At 38.4% G+C, this 19,819-nt stretch overlaps 1 protein-coding gene across 4 annotated transcripts in view; it reads left to right on the top strand.

Annotated features, from left to right (window-relative positions):
- DNM3 (dynamin 3) overlaps window positions 1-19,819 on the top strand; it is a 576,371-nt gene that overhangs the window by 202,975 nt on the left and 353,577 nt on the right. For all 4 annotated transcript variants that reach the window (XM_021682631.1, XM_021682630.1, XM_021682632.1 and 1 more), the window contains exons 5-9: window positions 5,794-5,892; window positions 6,479-6,639; window positions 10,915-11,057; window positions 14,054-14,189; window positions 16,577-16,644. In XM_021682631.1, the coding sequence (XP_021538306.1) occupies window positions 5,794-5,892; window positions 6,479-6,639; window positions 10,915-11,057; window positions 14,054-14,189; window positions 16,577-16,644 (607 nt within the window). The remainder of the gene's footprint in view (window positions 1-5,793; window positions 5,893-6,478; window positions 6,640-10,914; window positions 11,058-14,053; window positions 14,190-16,576; window positions 16,645-19,819) is intronic.

Genomic DNA, 19,819 nt, shown 5'->3' with positions numbered 1-19,819 from the left:
CACTGATGGGTTTGAACCCAAAAAATCTGATCCTCGAGTGAGTGCTGTTAGCCTCTATGCTATGTAAGAATCAGTTTGGAAGTGCTGGGGCGCCTGGGTGGCTCAGATGGTTAAGCGTCTGCCTTTGGCTCAGGTCATGATCCCAGAGTCCTGGGATCGAGTCCCGCATCAGGCTCCCTGCTCCTTGGGAGCCTGCTTCTCCCTCTGCTTCTCTCTCTCTCTGTCTCTGTCTCTCATGAATAAATCAATAAAATCTTTAAAAAAAAATCAGTTTGGAAGTGCCTTGTATGTCTTTTCAAGGTCTTTGTCAGGATTCATCAGCACTCATCATTATGGCTATTCTTTACTGAAGAAACATAATTGAAATACAGTATCATACATTATTTATTAGCTCTTAATTTATTTTTATTTTCCTTTTAGTTGGAAGACAAGAATTTTATTTTATTTATTTATTTTTTTAAAGATTTTATTTATTTATTTGAGAGAGAGAATGAGAGACAGAGAGCACAAGAGGGGAGAGGGTCAGAGGGAGAAGCAGACCCCCCGCTGAGCAGGGAGCCCGATGCGGAACTCGATCCCGGGACTCCAGGATCATGACCTGAGCCGAAGGCAGTCACTTAACCAACTGAGCCACCCAGGCGCCCCGAAGACAAGAATTTTATTAAATTACTCTTTACTTATTATTGTATATAACCCCTTCTAAATCTGGAAATTGTTTTATTTCCCAGAATTCTGGACTTGAAAGAGACATCTAGTTAATCTTTTGGTTCTATATGTAGATCAACAGGCCCACATGATGTAACTAACTTGCCAAATAACAGACCTAATCACTTGTAGAATCTAGCTAAGAATTGGGTGGCAGAAAAATATAGTGATTAAAAATGGAATTAGGTTGCCTGGATTCCACACCCTACAGTCTGCGAGCTTTTAGGTAAGCATGCTTTTCCTCTCCAAATCTCACTTTCCTGATCTGTGTAATTGAGAAAATAACGGTACCCACTCATAGAGTTGTTTCAAGTCTATGACCAGTACATAATCAGGACTCAGTACATGGGTCTCTATTATATTTATCTGAGTCTTTAGATTACCAGTGAAGTGCTTTTAAAGCATGTTGCCTTTGAATCTCTTCCGGCAATGGCTTTTTGAGATTTGTCAGTGTAGGTCTCCAGTATGCCAGCAGGAGTTCATTGATTATTTTAAGCTGCCTATTTGTATAACTAAATGTAAAAAGAAAATAATCTCCTTTGCCATTTCTGGTATACCACTAAGCATAGATTTCTTTGCCTTTGCAGAAATAAAGGAGTAGTAAAGAGAATACTTTTAATTATGTATTAACCATGCTTGCCTTTTGGAGACAAATATTAAAACCAATGTTCATTTGATTCGGTCATTGTACAAGGCCAGCCTATCCAACAAAGACAGAGCCTTCAATCTGACATAGTTGAGTTGTGTGTTCTTATCATTTTAAAGGGAATGAAATGTCAGTTATGTCTAAACTATCTGGATGTGTTGATTGGACATGGAAAACTTTTACACAGATCAGATATTCACACATATCCTTACATTACTTTGCCAATGTAGAGTCAAATATCTGTTTCAATGTTTTTTTTATTTACATCTACTGTCCATTCTTACCTATCAAATAAAAAATGGATTATTTAAAAAAAAAAGAGAGAATACTTTTAAAATTTAACTTTTATTTTTATTAATGTTATAAACATACATAGCTTAAAAATCAGTCCCAAAGGCTTTTAACAAAAACTATTGGTCCCTTGCCCACTCCTCCTGACTCTTGATTACTGATTTCCAGAGACTATCACTTTTGGCTTTCTTTTGGTATTTACCTCCATATTTCTGTGTAACCTGTTCATACTACTATTTCTTGATTTTTTATTTTTGATTTTCACTTTTGACTTCCTACTGTAGAGAAGAATTTAGCTGTCTTCTATCTCTCTCCCATACCCACATATACTAACCATACATATATACACTTACCCTCCCATGTTCTACTAATATAATTATATTTAAATATTTATGATTCTGAAAATATCATTCGCAACTGAGCCCTGTGTAAATTATGATTACTTTTTCCTTCTTACATGATATTGCTGTCTTTGAGGTTGATAGTTGTCTTTCTTTTTGTTTGCAGTCTTCTAAATATTCATTACCAGTGCATTCTCAGCCTCTCCTCTAGGAGTCTAAATCTCTTAATACCTTAAAAAATCTTAGGCATTAGGTGTTCTAGCACTTCCATTTTTTTTTTTCTTAGTGGGGAAATATATCTCTTCAATAATCTGTGCCTTCTCATTCAAATAGATATTGATTGTTCTTCTGGCCTAGTACTGAGATCTACACCATCCTGAAAATTCCCTTTCTTTTTTGGTTATATTACATTTCTTGCTTCCTGGATCTCTTATTTACTTCTTTGTTAGTTTGCTTTCCATGTTTGGTGGAACACATCCTTTAGTAGTTTCCAAAGAAAGAGAAAGGGAGGTAAAATACTTTGAGATTTTTGCAAGTCTGAAAATATTTTTTTCTACTGTCACATTTATCGATATTTCAGAATTCTAGGCTAGAAATAATTTTTTCCCTCAGAATTTTGAAAACAGCACTCTATTGAATTTTAGTTTCTAGTTTCTTGCTGGGAAGACTGATGCTATAATGATTTCCAAAACTTTTTTTGTCACTTTCTTTTCTTAACTTCTTTGGGAGCTTATTAGGATATTTTATTTGTTCCTAGTGTTTTGAAATCTTATACTGCTATGCCATATTATGTGTGTGTTTTTCATATTATATTGGACACTTGATGGATTTATTCAATACATAAATTAATCTTTCACTTACAGAATATTTTCTTGAATAGTATGCCCCCACCAACTATTTCTGTTTCATCTTCTCTGTTTTTCTGGAATGCCAATTATTCAGATATTGGATCTTCTACATTATTTCTCTGTTTTTTGTTTTTTTTTTTTTAGATTTATTTATTTATTTGAGAGAGAGAAAGAGAATGAGATAGAGAACAGGGGAGGGGGAGAGGGACAGGGAGAAACAGAATCTCAAGTAGACTCTGCACTGGGCACAGAGCCTGACACAGGGCTCGATCTCATGAACCTGAGGTCATGACCAGAGCTAAAACCAAAAGTTGAATGCTTAACCAACTGAGCTACCCAGGTGCCCCTATTTCTCTAGTTTCAAACAAGTTTTTCCTTTTCTATTATTTACTTCTATTTCTTTTGTTTTCTGGAAGAGTTTCTAACTTTGTACTCCACCCATTCTACTAACATTTTTTTTTAAATTACTACTCTCATATTTTGTTACCGAGAATTCCTTTTGTTTGTTTGAATGTTTCCTTTTATGACATTCTGCTCTTGTTCCATGGATGCAATGACCTCTTTTCTCTATGAGGATATTAATAAAAATGATAAAGTTTTCTTCTATATTTTGTATTATCTTTGTTTTCTTCAGTTCTGTTTTACAATATTTATTTGTTTTGGTCTCAGAGACTCTCCTTGGCTATCCATTCACATTTAAAATAATTTTTAAAAATTTTTATTTTTTATTGAAGCATAGTTGACATACAGTATTGTATTAACTTCAGGTATACAACATAGTGGTTCTACAATTATATACATCACAGAATGCTAAAATAAATAAGTCACTTATGGGGGATATAGTCCATAGTATTTTATTTATATTATATTAATATTGTAATAATTTTGTATGATGACAATTGGTAATCTACACTTATTGATTTATATTTAAAAGTGAATTATTAACAGGAAACTCTATTTGGGTGTGCTTGACTAAATGAGTTATAGGCTTCACAGTAGGTTGATTTATTGGGCTGTTTTAATTGGAGTTCCTCTGAATTTTAATATCTATGTTTCCCTCTAAGAATGGTTAATATCCCCAGACAGAGTTTTTCCAATCTCCTGCTTGGAGGGTTAAATTCTACCAGCCAGCTTTTTCTTAAACTGGACTGGGCAGAGAGGTCTTGCTATTCAGTAAGTGGAATTTCACTTAATCACTCTCTTTTAATACCTGATGCCCTCTAACTGGGCCAGGTGCCCATTAGTGCAGTTTTCCACAGTTCAGTGTTTCCAGAGAGTAGACCTTGCACTCTCCTGCCAGGTTGAGCCAGGGTGACTCCTAGCTATGTTATCCATGGAAATCTCCCTGCTTTCATCCAGCGCTCTTGTTTTCAGCCTCAACTGCCCCCATTACCGTCCATTATTGTCAGAGCTATTGGTCTCCCTCAACCTTTCTGAGAGGCTGTGATGTAAATTATCCAGCTTCTGGGCTTTGGTTGTTGGCTTTCTTGGATGCAGTTTTTCTCTTTCTCTAGTCTGTTAATTTAGTTAGCAGTTATCCTGCTGGGTTTACAGTTTCAACATTTTTCTTCAGTCCTCTCCCATTTTCTTTACTCTCTTGGTTTAAGCCTTTTTTATTTTTAAAATTCTTTGTATTTCAATAAGCAGTATATTGGTTAAAAGCATGGGCTCTGGATGCCTAGACCCACCTGTTGTATGACCTTGGGAAAGTTACTTAATCTCTTTCTGCCTTAGTTTCCTCACTTAAAAAAAAAATAGTAGTTTGCGTCTTTTTTAAGATTAAACGACTTAACCTTTTTAAGGGTAAATGATTTAAGACATGTAAAGAATATAAAACCATAGCTGGCCTAATAAATACTAGCCATTTTAGAGTGGTTTCAGGTAAAAAGATAAAGATGTGTGTTCAATTTATCATGTCCAAAGAAATGCACTTAAAAATGTGAATCACGAGGGGTGCCTGGGTGGCTCAGTCGTTAAGTGTCTGCCTTCGGCTCAGGTCATGACCCCAGAGTCCTGGAATAGAGCGCCGCGCCGGGCTCTCTGCTCTGCAGGAAAACTGCTTCTCCCTCTCCCACTCCCCCTGCTTGTGTTCCCTCTCTTGCTGTGTCTCTCTCTGTCAAATAAATAAAATCTTTAAAAAAATATATGAATCACTAGGCAAATGTTATTCATTTTATCTAGTGAAGAAAACAATGGGCAAAGGTGAGGTATCTGATGTGCTACATAAAATGTCTAGGTTTTTATATTGTTTTATTACTGAAAGGTACCTTGGAGATTATCGTTTCCAACTCTTTATATTAGAGATAGGAAAACTGAGACCCAGAGAAGAGAGTTAGGTGACTTGCCTTGAGACTAGAATCCAAATGTCAGAATTCTTAGTTTGGTCTTCTTCCATTAAGTCATATATCTTTTTCTAATGAACAGTGAATGCTATGAGACTTGAAACTTTGTTTTTGGTGATGACACTATCCTATACCTAATTTTCTTCTTCTTATTTGTCAACTGCTTAGAACTGGATCAATAATAAGCTTTGGTTTATGACACACTCTCTTCATTGGTCCTACTTGTTTATTTATTTTCAGTAAGGTAATACATAAAAAAATTAAAGCACCCGTATTGTGTACAGTACCTTGGAGGAAAATTTTAAGTGTGTAATTTCCATGTATGCATGGTACCAAAATAAATGCATGTATTTAAAATTATTGTGGTGATATACCTATTTGGTTTTTTCTCTCTTGAAGTGAAAGTTACCTTATGTATGGGTGGTTTTACAACTCTCCTTCTTATCACATCAAAACTCACCAGACTGGGGTAGCAGTGGATTAGAAAACAAATTAAGACAGAGAGGAACAGGAAAAGGACCAGAAATATGAGTGTCTGCATTTAGCATGGGGACATATATGTCTCTAAAATTTGTTAGTCTTCTGTAAACTATGTAATACTGCGTTTGTTTTCGATGCAGGTTTAAGAACCATTGGAGTCATCACCAAATTGGATCTTATGGATGAAGGAACAGATGCCAGGGAGGTTCTAGAGAATAAGCTGCTGCCTCTTCGCAGGGGTAACGTACCATGTCCTATACAGGACTTCCTTTGATGATGTGGCAGAGAAACAATTGGGAAACCAATGGGAAGCTTGGTTTTATGCCTTCACAGTTGTGAGGAATGTATTTATGATTAGTTATACTTTTTCTGGAATGGCATAACGTTCCCAAATGATATATTTAAAAATGATCCAGAGGAAGAACTGTTCCTTAAAATAACAGGAATAAGAAAGCAGGAAAAGGAAGGAGTTTGAAGGGAGGATATAAATATTCATCACAAACTGCATATACATATACTGTGCTGTTTTAAGTGTGACTAACTTGCCCACCATATAACACAGCTGCTAAGGGACACACTGTATTAAAATGTACAGAGCTTTTAAGGGCAAAACACATTATTGTGTTAATGCTAAAAAAGTATCATTAGCCACATCAGCCAACCTTTGTTAAATACTGATGTCTCAAATTGAGTTTTATAAAAGGTTCAATTCTTCAGCCCTTAAAAATAATTTTACTTTTCTTATTCAGCCTGTTTGAGAGCCTTGAAATCTCCCCAGAATAAACAACAAGTGTTCCAAACCACATTGTATGTGTTCTGTTTCAGGTTATGTGGGGGTGGTAAACAGAAGCCAGAAGGATATAGACGGGAAGAAGGACATTAAGGCTGCCATGTTGGCCGAAAGGAAATTTTTTCTCTCACACCTGGCTTATAGACACATTGCTGACCGGATGGGGACCCCACACCTGCAGAAGGTCCTTAATCAGGTAAAGATGTTTTCTCAAGCAACAAGAACAGTTACTAAATATATAAGTGACTATTGGAATTCATATTTCTCATTTTAATGTTCATTTTTTCCAAAATAAGACATTCATCTTAAATGATAGGAATTAAAAAATGAATATGAATACTTAGTTGCACACTGTTACTATTCTCAGTGAGTAGAATCTACTTTAATGTTATCGAAAGTACACTGCTCAGAGCAGAAATATGCTTATTTAGGAACAGTGGATAAGGGTATATATTAGCACCCATTTTACTCAGAATATGTAGTTATCTTAAGAAATTAAGGTTGTATGTCCCCGAAAGGTTGATTTCTTTGGATCTGTTTTTAAAATGTCAATCTGTTGTGGTTAGGTGAGATTTCTTTTTAAAATTTCTTTATGGTTTTGTTTAGGATCGATTTGTTCCTTAATTTAAATTCTTGAAAATAACAAATCCTTATAAGCAATCATTGATCTCCATTCATTTAAGAAGTTTTTCCAGATAACCCCTTTCCCTGCACAGATAGACTTGGGCCTCCATCTTCCCACATTCCATGCCCTTACTTCCTTCTTGCATAAAACCTCAGTGCACTTAACTTGGTAACATATTTTTCATCTTCTAGGGAAGTTAAGCATCATCCTCAGTGTATGCAGGTCCACTCCTTGAGTTTTGATTATATTGACTCAAAGTGGCGAGCAGCTTTTCTCACAAATAGAATCATAAGATATGCTTTAACTTTTATTTATGAACTTTAACAGTCAACCAATCAAGTCATTATCGAATGTTCTGATTGTTTGCTCCTAGAAGGTATCAGTAGAGACTAACACAATAGCAGGCTACTTGTGACATTGGACCTGAACCCTTTAGGCAAAACAATTGAAGAAGTTTTAGAAAATAGAAAAGCAGTGGTATACTTCTATTTTACGTGACATGACATAGACTCATGTAAAGTTTGTGCTTCTTAATTAGGGTAGATGAGTATTTAGAAGCCATGAGGTGGTGCTGTGGTGTGTCATTTAACAAACATTGGTTTGCCACACAAAAACCATAATATTCTACCAATATATTTAGTATTGGTAAAACCCTTTTTAGATTACTGCTTTCATGCCTGTATTGGTCTAAGAAAAACACAAATAAACTGAAAAATTCTTAGAGAAAAATCACTAAGATGATTAGGAAGATAAAGTTGGAAATAAATTAGGTTGTGAGTACTAGAAAAGTAGAAAGAATGTGACTGGCCATTTGGTTATACAAATGACCCCTAAATTATGACATAATTGGATTCTGGTTGACTGAAAACTGAATGGATTTTGTACTGAAGATCTCTCATTTCTTGGATAATCACTTTCTTTTTTATTGCTTCAGGGATCTTCATACTGTTTGAAACTAGGATACTTTTATGGCTGATACAATGTGCACCAATACCTCTGGCCCTGAGGGACAGTTTCTATGGCGAAAACTGGAACAGAACATGACATTTTTGAGTCATTATGGCTGGAGGGCAGGGAATGAGGGAGTGAGTTATAAGAGATGAATTTGGAGAAGTAGGCAGAGGCTGGATCCTGTAATGTTTGTAGGCAAGTTAAGGATTTTTGTTCTTATCCTAAGAGCAGTGGGGAGTGAGTCATTTAAGGCATCTGAATAGGGGAATTACACAGTCATATCTGTGGATTAAAAATGATCATGGTGATTGCAGATAAGATCAAGAATAGAGGGGCACCTGGGTGGCTCAGTCATTAAGCGTCTGCCTTAGGCTCAGGTCACAATCCCAGAGTCCTGGGATCGAGCCCTGCATCGGGCTCCCTGCTCTGCAGGAAGCCTGCTTCTCCCTCTCCCACTCCTCCTGTTTGTGTTCCCTCTCTCGCTGTGTCTCTCTCTGTCAAATAAATAAATAAAATCTTTAAAAAAAAAAGATCACGAATAGACATGAGAAGTTAGGAGTCAAAGTGAGAAATGATGGTAGCTTGGTCTTGGTTAGGGCCAGTGAAGATGAAAAAAAGAAGCAGAATTGAGAAATGTTTAGGAAAGTCAAGAACTTCATGGTAGATTAGCTCTGGTGGGTGATGGAGAGATGAAGTCAAGGATACGTTCCAAGTTCCCATATTGTTATGAAGTCATCGAGAGGGAGAACCCTGAAAGGAGGATTTGGTGTTTGATTTCAGACTTGCTGAGGTTGCGGTGTCATTGGCACATGTAAGAGAAGTAAAGTCCATGGTCTAATATGTATGCCTGCAGCAAAGATTAGAAGTCTGGTCTGTAGATAACATGGTGGTAGCTACAGGCGTTTGAATATTTATTAAAGCTATGAGTGGAATAAGATTACTTTAGGAGGAACAGAGTGAACAAAGAAGAAGGTTAACACTCAGATTCGAGGAATATTGATATTTACAGGTCTGGTGGAGGGGGATGACTTGGCAAGGGAGATGTAGAAGGTACATCCAAAAGGTTAGGAGAAAACTGAGAGGAACTAGGGTAACGAAAGCTGAGGAAAGAACTGTTTTAGAAAGCCAAGAGTGGTCCGCAGTGTTGCTTTGCTGTTGAGATATCTGAGAAGCAAAAGGTGGAAACCATGTGTTTTTATCATTTACCCCTCACATGGCAGACAAGTGACTACTGGTTTCTCATGGTTACTGTTGGTCTTAGACTTGGGGGTTTGTGATGTTGCTACTGGGAATGCAGTCCTCTCCATTCTTTTGTTTTCTGCTTCAGAGCCATAACAACAGCATGCTGGGGAATAACATAAGTCATAACTGTGGGCGAAGGTCTAATATAGTTATGAACTATTAACATTTAAATAACTATAGATATATTGAATAGATACATCCAGGTAACCTCCGATAAACATTAAAGATTTAGAATGATTTCTTTATTCCCCTTTTAATTTATTATTCTTTTTTTTTTTTAAGATTTTATTTATTTATTTGACAGAGAGAGGCACAGCGAGAGAGGGAACACAAGCAGGGGGAGTGGGAGAGGGAGAAGCAAGCTTCCTGCTGAGCGGAGAGCCCGATGTGGGGCTCGATCCCAGGACCCTGGGATCATGACCTGAACCGAAGGCAGACGCTTAATGACTGAGCCACCCAGGCGTCCCTATTATTCTTTTTCATGCATTATCTGTGAAGTTTATGTTCTCTTTCTTTTGATTCAAGTTTACAGTTCAAGATTACCTTTTCTTTCCTCTTTCCTTCCTTTCTTTCTTTCTTTTTCTTTCTTTCTCTTCCTTCCTTGCTTCCTTCCTTCCTTCCTTTCTTTCTTTCCTTCTCTTTTTTTTCTTTTAATTCAGACTTTTGTTTAACTGCATTGTAATAGAAAGAACATAAGGCAGAGAGCTAGCCAACCTGGGTTTATATCCCACCTTTGTTCTTTTTTTTTTAAAGATTTTATTTATTTGATAGAGAGAGATAGTGAGAGAGGGAACACAAGCAGGGGGAGTGGGAGAGGGAGAAGCAGGCTTCCCGCCGAGCAGGGAGCCCGATGCGGGGCTCATCCCAGGACTCTGGGATCATGACCTGAGCCGAAGGCAGACTCTTAACCAACTGAGCCACCCAGGTGCCCCCAACTTTGTTCTTAATCATGTACTTGTAGACAGTCTCTTAGAGAATTTTTCATCCTGCTGAGCTTGAGGTGCCAGCAGATGATCTCAGTGGAATTGCCAAGTGGATGGTTAAGTAGAGATGTCAACATCAGAGAGAGAGTTTTCCTTTGCTAGTCATGGAGCTTTCATATGCAAACTGCTGAAGGAATAAACCCATGACGTGAACCAGCACCGCTGGACTGACGCCTAGAGGCAGGGCAAGAGGAAGCCCCTGTCTGAGCTGCAGAATGGAGAGGAAGTGGACAGCTGACAGGTATCTACAGTTCCATAGTGTGGTCCTGAAACGTCCGGCAGTACCTGTAACTCCAATTTCTTCATTTCTAGCCACAGTCCAACTTAAGGCTCCTTTCTACAATCTAGGTAATCTGATAGATCAATTCATGCCAAAGTGTTATTAGGCAGCCTTCTGAGTAACATTAGGTGCATTTTAACAGGGTATTTCCAGCCAGGCATAAAGAGGTAGCCCAAGCGAGTGACTCTAGTTGAAGGAATTTTGAGCATCTCCTTAAGGCCAGGAGAGAGTTGGAGCTGCTTCTCATGATTTCCCTACATAGTCTCAAATGTATATACGCATATAATTTCTAAGTTTTAAATGATTAGGAAAACAGGGAAGGTCAATTTTTGTCTCCTGAGTTCATCTTTCATCTGTTACATCTACATGATTTTGTTTTGTTTTATTTAGCAACTTACCAACCACATTCGAGATACCCTGCCAAACTTCAGGAACAAGCTACAGGGACAGTTGCTCTCCATAGAACATGAAGTGGAAGCCTACAAAAACTTCAAGCCAGAGGACCCCACCAGGAAGACCAAAGCATTGCTGCAGTGAGTCCTCTTGCCCTCCCTTGTTCAGCATTTGAAACTCATTTCTTCAGTTTGCTTTTGCCTTAGCCTCTTTGTCGTGCTATTTTCTAGAAAAAGCACGTAATGTGCACAAGACTTTGTGTATTTTATACAATGAGCCTCGAGTCTTTATGTGTTCTTGAAGAATCATTGTTGATCTTATTCTGTTACTGTAGATTGAACCAGTTGCCCATCCCCTTGCCCAGTTTCCTTGCCCTTTGATAATTGGATTCCGTAAATGAGTAAAACCAATAGTGATAACTCAGCAGGGTTTTTGCCCTTAGTCTTTAGAAGTGGACAAAGCTCCTGTCAAAAGTGTCGTCTGTCTTGTACAACTGTTTCTACTGATGTCACTCGTACTTATTATCTTTTTTTGTCAGTCAGGGATTTATCTGTGTACATTTTTCAGGGGAATGAGAACCAAGGCTTTCATAATTAAAGTATGGACAATAAAGCCACATTTAAGTATCTTTTTACCCTTTTTGGTAATGATTTTAATGTAGCTCTTTAAAAACACAAATGTGAAAACTGCCAAGTATCTTTTTACTCCTCCATGATCTTCCCATCTTATCCTTGGGTTACTAGGTTTATCCCTGAGAGGTCTTGGGTAGGACAGCAGAGTTGTTAGAGAATTGCCAGCTTCTTATGTCTTTTATCTTTCTTCCATTTTTTTTGCCCCTCCCAGCCTCATCTGCCCTTTTATCCCTGTGCTGCAACTTACCTCAGGTCCCTCTCAACTAGAAGACCCTCTGCCCAGCTGATATTCCAGGGCATCCCAAATCCATTTCCAGGGATGATGCTTGCCACCTCTTATGGTCCCTTTCTTCCTGTGCAGCCTTGCAATCAAGGTGCCCTTAATTTGGTGTTCAAAATGCATGACAAAATTCCTTTCTTTGTGGAGCTATTTCTAAATACTCAAATTATTTAAGTAAAAATTTAATGTAACATCTTGCGTTTCCTCATTTAAAAATATAGAATCATACAGAGGAAAGAATTTTTTCTTAGATTCAACTCTTTCCTAGTTTATCTTTTTATTCTCGGCTTTGGTTAAGCTCCTATAAAAACTCTTCAAGTTACACAGAAAAGAAAGCTATTTCTGTTTAGGCCCTAGGTCATCATCTTAACATCCAACTGAAACTACTCTCCTTACAAATACTAGGCTTGCTTCTGTGACTCCATTGGATTCAGATTACAGAATTTTCCACATCTGGATTCTTCCCTTGTAGGGGGCTGATCAGCTCCTTCCTCTCTTCCTCCCTCCCTTTCTTTTTTTCTTTCTTCCCCCCGTTCTGCCCGCCTCTTCTTGCCTTCCTCTTAGCTCTTTGTGTTCGACTTGGTGTCTGGCTCTGTGCTATCTACTGGAGATTCAACAATGAATAAGACTTTTGCCCTCAAGAAGAGGCCACAGAAGAGCAAGGGAAACAGACATATAAGCAACTAACTATGTTAAAATCTGATAAATGCTATGTTTCTGGTAAGTATAAACTGTTAAGGGAGCCCAGATGAGGAAGCAGTTACAGGTGAGGAAGGTTGTGAGTTCACAGAGGAAAAGATACTTTAATGAGAACCTGATGTATGGGGAGAGTTTGTCAGGTGGATGAGGAGGACAAGAGAATAGTGTGAGATTGTTTACAGCTTGTTGTAGTGGGCGTGGGGGCTGGAGTGTAGGCTGGAGGTAAATTTCCTAAAATTTCCCAGTGTTTCAGTGTTTTCCCATGTATATACCTTCTCAGGTGGTTAAAAATTAGATTAACATGGGCATATGCATAAACATAGCTACATCAAATTGTGTTCTGAATTTTCTGGCCTAATTTGCAGTTTTAATTCATCCACGATTTTGATGAAAGAGAATAAAGGATACAAATCTTAGATGGTTTGAATTTTTTCCTGTTGAATTTTGAATTTGAAAGTAGTACCAGCATGCCAAAATTAGAGTTTCTACATCTAGCAATAGAAAATGCAAGTAGGTTGTTATTTTCCCCCTGTAATATATTTATTTGGTTTTTACCAACTACCTTAAGGTAACTCATTCCTTCATTGAATTTATTGAGTACCTTTCATGTATTGGGCAGTGGGAGATAAATAAAATGTGTGGTCCTTGCCCTTAGGAGAGAGACTGACAGGTGAACAAGAGTGATGGACTCTGCTAAGTGCTGTGCTGAAAATAAGCTGAAGGAACAAGGAAAATAAGTTGAAGGAACAAGGAGCAATGAGTGTGGCAGATAGGACCGTGGAAAGTTTCCTGGAAAAACTATTGCTTGAACTGAGTCTTGAAGGACAGATAAAAATTAGCCAGGCAAGGAAGCAAGGGGCAGAGGCATGGTGCATGTAGGGAACTGGGGATAGCTTCTTTCTGGTTGGCTTAGAAGGTGTGTGGACAAGTAGTGAGAGATGGAGCATCCAGGGCCAGACCATGGAGAATCTTGCGTGATGGGTTCACGAGTTTTAATTTTATTATCCAATTGTGGGGGATCATTGAAAAACAACGCTAGAGCTAGTTGTAGAGGGGGATGCGGGTCACCAGTTTGCATTGTCTGTGATGCTGGGGGCGGGGAGGAGAGGAGCTCACAGAGTAAGAGGGAACTCATCTGGAGCAGTTAGAGAACACTAGGCGAATGTGATGTCATAGGAACCGAGGGGCATTTTGACTCTTCTATGTAAAGTTTTACTGTTTAACTTTAATTCCTAATTTAAGTATTTTTAAATACCACTTTATGGTTTCAACTAAATGGACAGAATGCATCTAATGACACAGATATTTATGATATGTATTTTAATTAACTGCCTAAAATAAATCTTAATAACATGTATGTGATAGAATTACATTTTTGAGTGAATAGAGTGCAGTGTTCATTCTGCCAGTAGGTGCCACTAAGAACACTAGGAAAAGGATTCTAAGGGCTCACATAGTAAATTAAAATGAGAAATGCAAAGCCTTGTAACTATAACTTGAATTTACTTCTCTTTCACAATTATAGGATGGTTCAGCAGTTTGCTGTGGACTTCGAGAAGAGAATTGAAGGGTCAGGGGATCAAGTAGATACCCTGGAACTCTCAGGAGGGGCTAAAATCAATCGTATATTCCATGAACGCTTTCCTTTTGAGATAGTAAAGGTTTGTACCAAATGTTATTTTTTTTCCCTTTCACTTCATTTCCATGTTCTTTCTATATAACTGTTCATAAAATGTTATGGGAGTGGTATAGGACTGAGATAGATCTTTGAACAAAAATCTTCATACTCAGGTGATGAAATTTAGGAGAGAAGTATTTTCTTACTGATGGTTCTGATCTTATTTATTTAATGGGCTCTAACAACATTTCAAATTATTTCAACAAATACTGACTGGGTTCCTATGAAGTTTATTTGTTGTCTAATTAATTTAAAAATATTTCTTGAGCACCTATTCTGTGCCAAAATTCTAGGTGCCAGTGATCAAGAAAGAGGCACTGTCTGGTGGGGAAAGACAGAGAATTTTACAAATAGACAAAGTAAGAAAACATAAAATGTTATTATGTAACATAATGTTAGAGAAAGGGGTTGACTGAGCCACTTTTTTTTTTAAAAGATTTATTTGTTTGAGAGAGAGAGAGAGACAGACAGACAGACAGCATGAGCGGGAGGGGCAGAGGGAGAGGGAGAGAGAGAATCTCAAGCAGACTCCCTTCTGAGTGCAGAGCCTGATGCAGGGCTTGATCCCAGGACCCTGAGATCATGACCTGAGCCGAAACCAAGGGTCAGAAGCTTAACTGACTGCTCCACCTAGGTGCCCCGAGTGAGCCACTTTTGATGGGATGTTTCAGGCAAGGTCCGTCAGAGTAGGGGACATTAAAAGCATGACCAGAATGGCATGAAGAGGTCAGCTGTAAGGATCTTGGGGAAGAGGATCATTCAAGGTAAGCAGCTGAGGACGAGGCTCTACAGCAAGTGTCTGTACAGTGGGTAAAGAATAGATGAGGCTGGTGCAGAGCTGATGAAGGGGAGAGGGTTGGATCTTAAAGGGGCAAGAGTTGATTCAGGGAGACAAGTAAAGTGAGTTAAACAGTAGGGCCAGAGCAGGAGTGAATCCACTTTCTGTGGGGCCTAAAGTTTATACAATTGGGGGGGTGGGCAGCCTTAAAGAAGAAGAATACAAAATTATAAACACACAGTTAGGCACAGGGTCTTAGAAGGTGCTTATATAAGAGAGAAGCCCTGAACCTTAATCTTTAGCTTCACATTAAAAATGCCCCAGAAGAGAGGATGGAGAAAGTGGATGGATTTGTGATTTTGGAGGTAGGGTCAGTAGGGCTTGAGTTGATATGGGGGATGCAAGAAAGGAGATTCAAGATGATTCCTAAGGCTTTGGCTTGCACAACAGCAAATGTTAGTGGCCATCAGATGAGGGAAACTGAGCAAAAGGTGAGTTTGTGTAGAGGTATGAACCGAGAGAGTTTTATTTTGGCTCTGCTTAGGTTGGCTTGCCCATTAGGTGGCTAAGTAGTATTAGGGACTCTGCTATTTGTTTCACATACAGAGGAGGGTGCTTATGTCTTGGTGTGGGAGGAAAATGGGTAAATAGATGGTTTCATTAAAATGTGCTAAGTAAAGTGATAAACTTCAGCACAGGGTGCTATGGAAACAGCCTACAGACCCGAATCCCAGACTGAGTGCTTGAGGGAGCCTGGCTTCTGAGCTGAGTTTGGAAGGATGAGCAGCTAGTCAAGCAGGAGGGGGTTAGGGCCTGGGGTTGTTCCAGATAGAGAAGGAGGAACAGTAAAGGCTGAGCTCTGGGCCACAGGGTGTGGGTAGGAAACTAAAGCAATTCTTTGTTCTATGGTATAAAGTGTGAGGGGGAAAATGGATAGACAGTGAAGCTGGAGAGGCCAAATCTCAGAAGTCAGGGGCTGAACCAAATGTGCTCTTGATATCCCTTTTAAGTCTAAGCTCCATGACACTTTGATCCTAATTCCAAATAAATTTAAAGTACCTAGAACTTCTGGGAAATTTTTTTGCAGCCATCTATCCTACATTGGATTGGTAAAAAAATATTATTAATTTCCTCTTGTAAAGAGGCCTTGAATGCAGGTGGTTAAAATGGCCAGGGAGAAAAGACAGCCATTGTTAATCTCAGCACAGCTGGACCGCTGTTGCATGTCAGGTGACACTCTTATTTATGCATTTGTCTGTAAATACATTTATTACATTCAGCAAAAGAATGAAGAATTGTATATTTCAAATGAATGGCCAGATTTATGTCCAGAAGGCATCCTTTATGCATAGTGCTCCTATCTATAATAGAATTAAAATCCACTACACTAAAACTCCCAGAAATCCCCAATGTTCTATGTTGCCTTGAACTTTATATAAGCAGATGTTTTGACCATCTGGGTTTAAGTTAGGAAAGACATGAGTATCCATTTATTAATAACGAAGTCAAGTTCTTCTCATTTTTTAATATTCAACAATATTATTATTCAGAGGAATTAAGTGTCATAACTGTGGGTCATTTTGCATCTGCAGATGGAGTTCAATGAAAAGGAATTGCGAAGAGAAATAAGCTATGCAATCAAAAACATACATGGTATCAGGCAAGTGATTCACATTTTCCTTGTCTCAGTTCAAGCTACTAAAAGAAAATTAATGTTTATAAATGGCTAGTGAAGTAGACTTTTCATCATTGTAGCAGAATAGAATACAGAGGTGAGAGTAAGAAATAGGAGACTCTCACTTGAGTTTAATGGTAATTTCCTGTATTGTCACACTCACAAAAGAAAAGACTTTTTAAAAAATTTTTTATTGTTATGTTAATCACCACACATTACATCATTAGTTTTTGATGTAGTGTTCCGTGATTCATTGTTTGCATATAACACCCAGTGCTCCATGCAGAACGTGCCCTCTTTAATACCCATCACCAGGCTAACCCATCCTCCCACCCCCTCCCCTCTAGAACCCTTAGTTTGTTTTTCAGAGTCCATCGTCTCTCATGGTTCGTCTCCTACTCCGATTTCCCCCCTTCATTCTTCCCCTCCTGCTATCTTCTTCTTCTTTTTTTTTTTTTCTTAACATATATTACATTATTTGTTTCAGAGGTACAGATCTGTGATTCAACAGTCTTGCACAATTCGCAGCGCTCACCATAGCACATACCCTCCCCAATGTCTATCACACAGCCACCCCATGCCTCCCACCCCCCACCACTCCAGCAACCCTCAGTTTGTTTCCTGAGATTAAGAATTCTTCGTATCAGTGAGGTCATATGATACATGTGTTTCTCTGATTGACTTATTTCACTCAGCATAACACCCTCCAGTTCTATCCACGTCGTTGCAAATGGCAAGATTTCATTCCTTTTGATGGCTGCATAATATTCCATTGTATATATATATACCATATCTTCTTTATCCATTCATCTGTAGATGGACATCTTGGCTCTTTCCACAGTTTGGCTATTGTGGACATTGCTGCTATAAATGTTGGGGTGCACATACCCCTTCGGATCCCTACATTTGTATCTTTGGGTAAATACCCAGTAGTGCAATTGCTGGATCATATGGTAGCTCTATTTTCAACTTTTTGAGGAACCTCCATACTGTTTTCCAGAGTGGTTGCACCAGCTTGCATTCCCACCAACAGTGTAGGAGGGTTCCCCTTTCTCTGCCTCCCCACCAACATCTGTCCTTTCCTGACTTGTTAATTTTAGCCATTCTGACTGGTGTGAGGTGGTATCTCATTGAAGTTTTGATTTGGATTTCCATGATGCTGAGCGATGTTGAGCACTTTTTCATGTGTCAGTTGGCCATTTGGATGTCTTCTTTGGAAAAATGTCTGTTCATGTCTTCTGCCCATTTCTTGATTGGATTCTTTGTTCTTTGGGTGTTGAGTTTGATGAGTTCTTTATAGATTTTGGATACTAGCCCTTTATCTGATATGTCATTTGCAGATATCTTCTCCCATTCTGTCAGTTGTCTTTTGGTTTTGTTGACTGTTTCTTTTACTGTGCAAAAGCTTTTTATCTTGATGAAGTCCCAATAGTTCATTTTAAAGAAAAGACTTTTCAATTAAAAAAAGCAGAAACACTTCCTGCACTCACAGCACTGTGCTCTGCACAATTAGGGATTTGCCAGTGAGCAAGACCTTGTTCTCCAGAGTCTTGCATTTTAGGGACGGAGGCCTGACATGCTCATAAGGAATCATTACTTACACAGAGACAGGACAGATAAATTTCGGCCTCAGTTGTGGGGGAAGATTGGGAGAGATTAATGAAGGTCATGACTCTTGAGTTGAACCTTGCCTGTATAGAGAACAAGAATGATTTCAACAGGCAATGGTGTGCTGTGTGTTTACACGTGCGTGTGTGTGTGTGTGTGTGTGCGTGAAACATGAGAGGCTGGGAATTGTTGAGGCAAGAAGATAAGAGAAAGGGCTTAAAGTGGAAAGAGTAGTGTGAGCAAAGGCATAGGGGTGGTGAAGTGCAGCAGGGATTCATGGAGCGGGGAGTCACGCATTTTGACTGGACAGGATAGCAGCGGGACATGAGGCTTTGAGGGGAGCTTGTCCCTTGTATGGAAGTTTGTGTGGAATTTTCCCTTGTATAAAATGGGATTATTTTAATTTACTTTCTTTAAAGCACTATGATAAGAAAAAAATGAATTAAAAAAAAGAAAAAATGAATTTAAAACACACATTTCTTGAGTTTATGTACAGAATTTAATGGAGCATATATTAAATTTCCTGAATTTAAGGTATTGAACTTAGGTTGCGTACTTCATAGATGATCTCATATAAAGGAGGTGGTGTCCCCTGTCTATTGGCCACTGTGTCTCAGCTTCTGCCACAGGTCAAGATGAGACTCTTTTGGGAGCAGAGCCTGAGAGGACAAAGCTTGACAGTGAATGTATATGTGAAAGGAGTTAGGACATTTGAATTCTCTATCATTTTAACATTCAGACAATCTGCTCTGCAAGTTGCAAATACGATAGGTAAATATGCATTCACAAAGTAAAAGGGAGGAAACATTCTATAACCAAATCCAGTATTTTTCTCTGTCAGTAGGATTTCTAAGTTCCTTATTAATTCTATTCTGTCACCCTCAAATCTAGGATACATTTGGTATAGAAACTGTGTCTTGCTCTTGAGCTGGGTGGGACTAGTATTCAACCATGTCAATCTGATAAGTGCAGTGAAACCAAATCACATTTTTTGGGTCATAAAGTATTTTTATATGTACTTACTTTACTGTAAAAGTAAAATACAGTATTTTTACTTGGCTTTTAAAACTTCTTATCAGATACATTTTTGCCGAATGCAACTGCAAGAGCTCACTAATTCAGTTTTGAAGATTTCTGATTTACATGCATACCAAAAGAAGAGATTGGTTGTTATTTATTATTCTGGAATTAATTTGCCTGTAAGATGATAAGAAGGGCACAGTGTCCTGAGAATAACACATACTCATGGCATTATTAGGCTCTTAAATACACTTAATATGAAAAGTTTTGTTTCCAATTGATTGTTAGATATTTGAATAATAGAAGCCGTCTTTGTCCACTGCAGACCTAATGGTCCTTCTTTGTTTGGCAGGCACTGTGTGGCAATGAGGAGCAAGGGAGGAAGACAGTTCTTGTGGGGCAAACAAAGATAAATGCAGTCATGACCTTTCTACCAGGGTAGTAGTGGGACTGTGCATGCTGAGACCACTGCAATGCAAAATAGGATGTTGGGGTTCAGAGAAGGAAGACCTTGTCAGGGGCAGGACTGGAG

The sequence above is a fragment of the Neomonachus schauinslandi genome, chromosome 6 (assembly GCF_002201575.2).
Source record: "Neomonachus schauinslandi chromosome 6, ASM220157v2, whole genome shotgun sequence".
In the NCBI taxonomy this organism is placed as follows: domain Eukaryota; kingdom Metazoa; phylum Chordata; class Mammalia; order Carnivora; family Phocidae; genus Neomonachus; species Neomonachus schauinslandi.
This window is presented reverse-complemented; position numbering and strand designations above follow the sequence as displayed.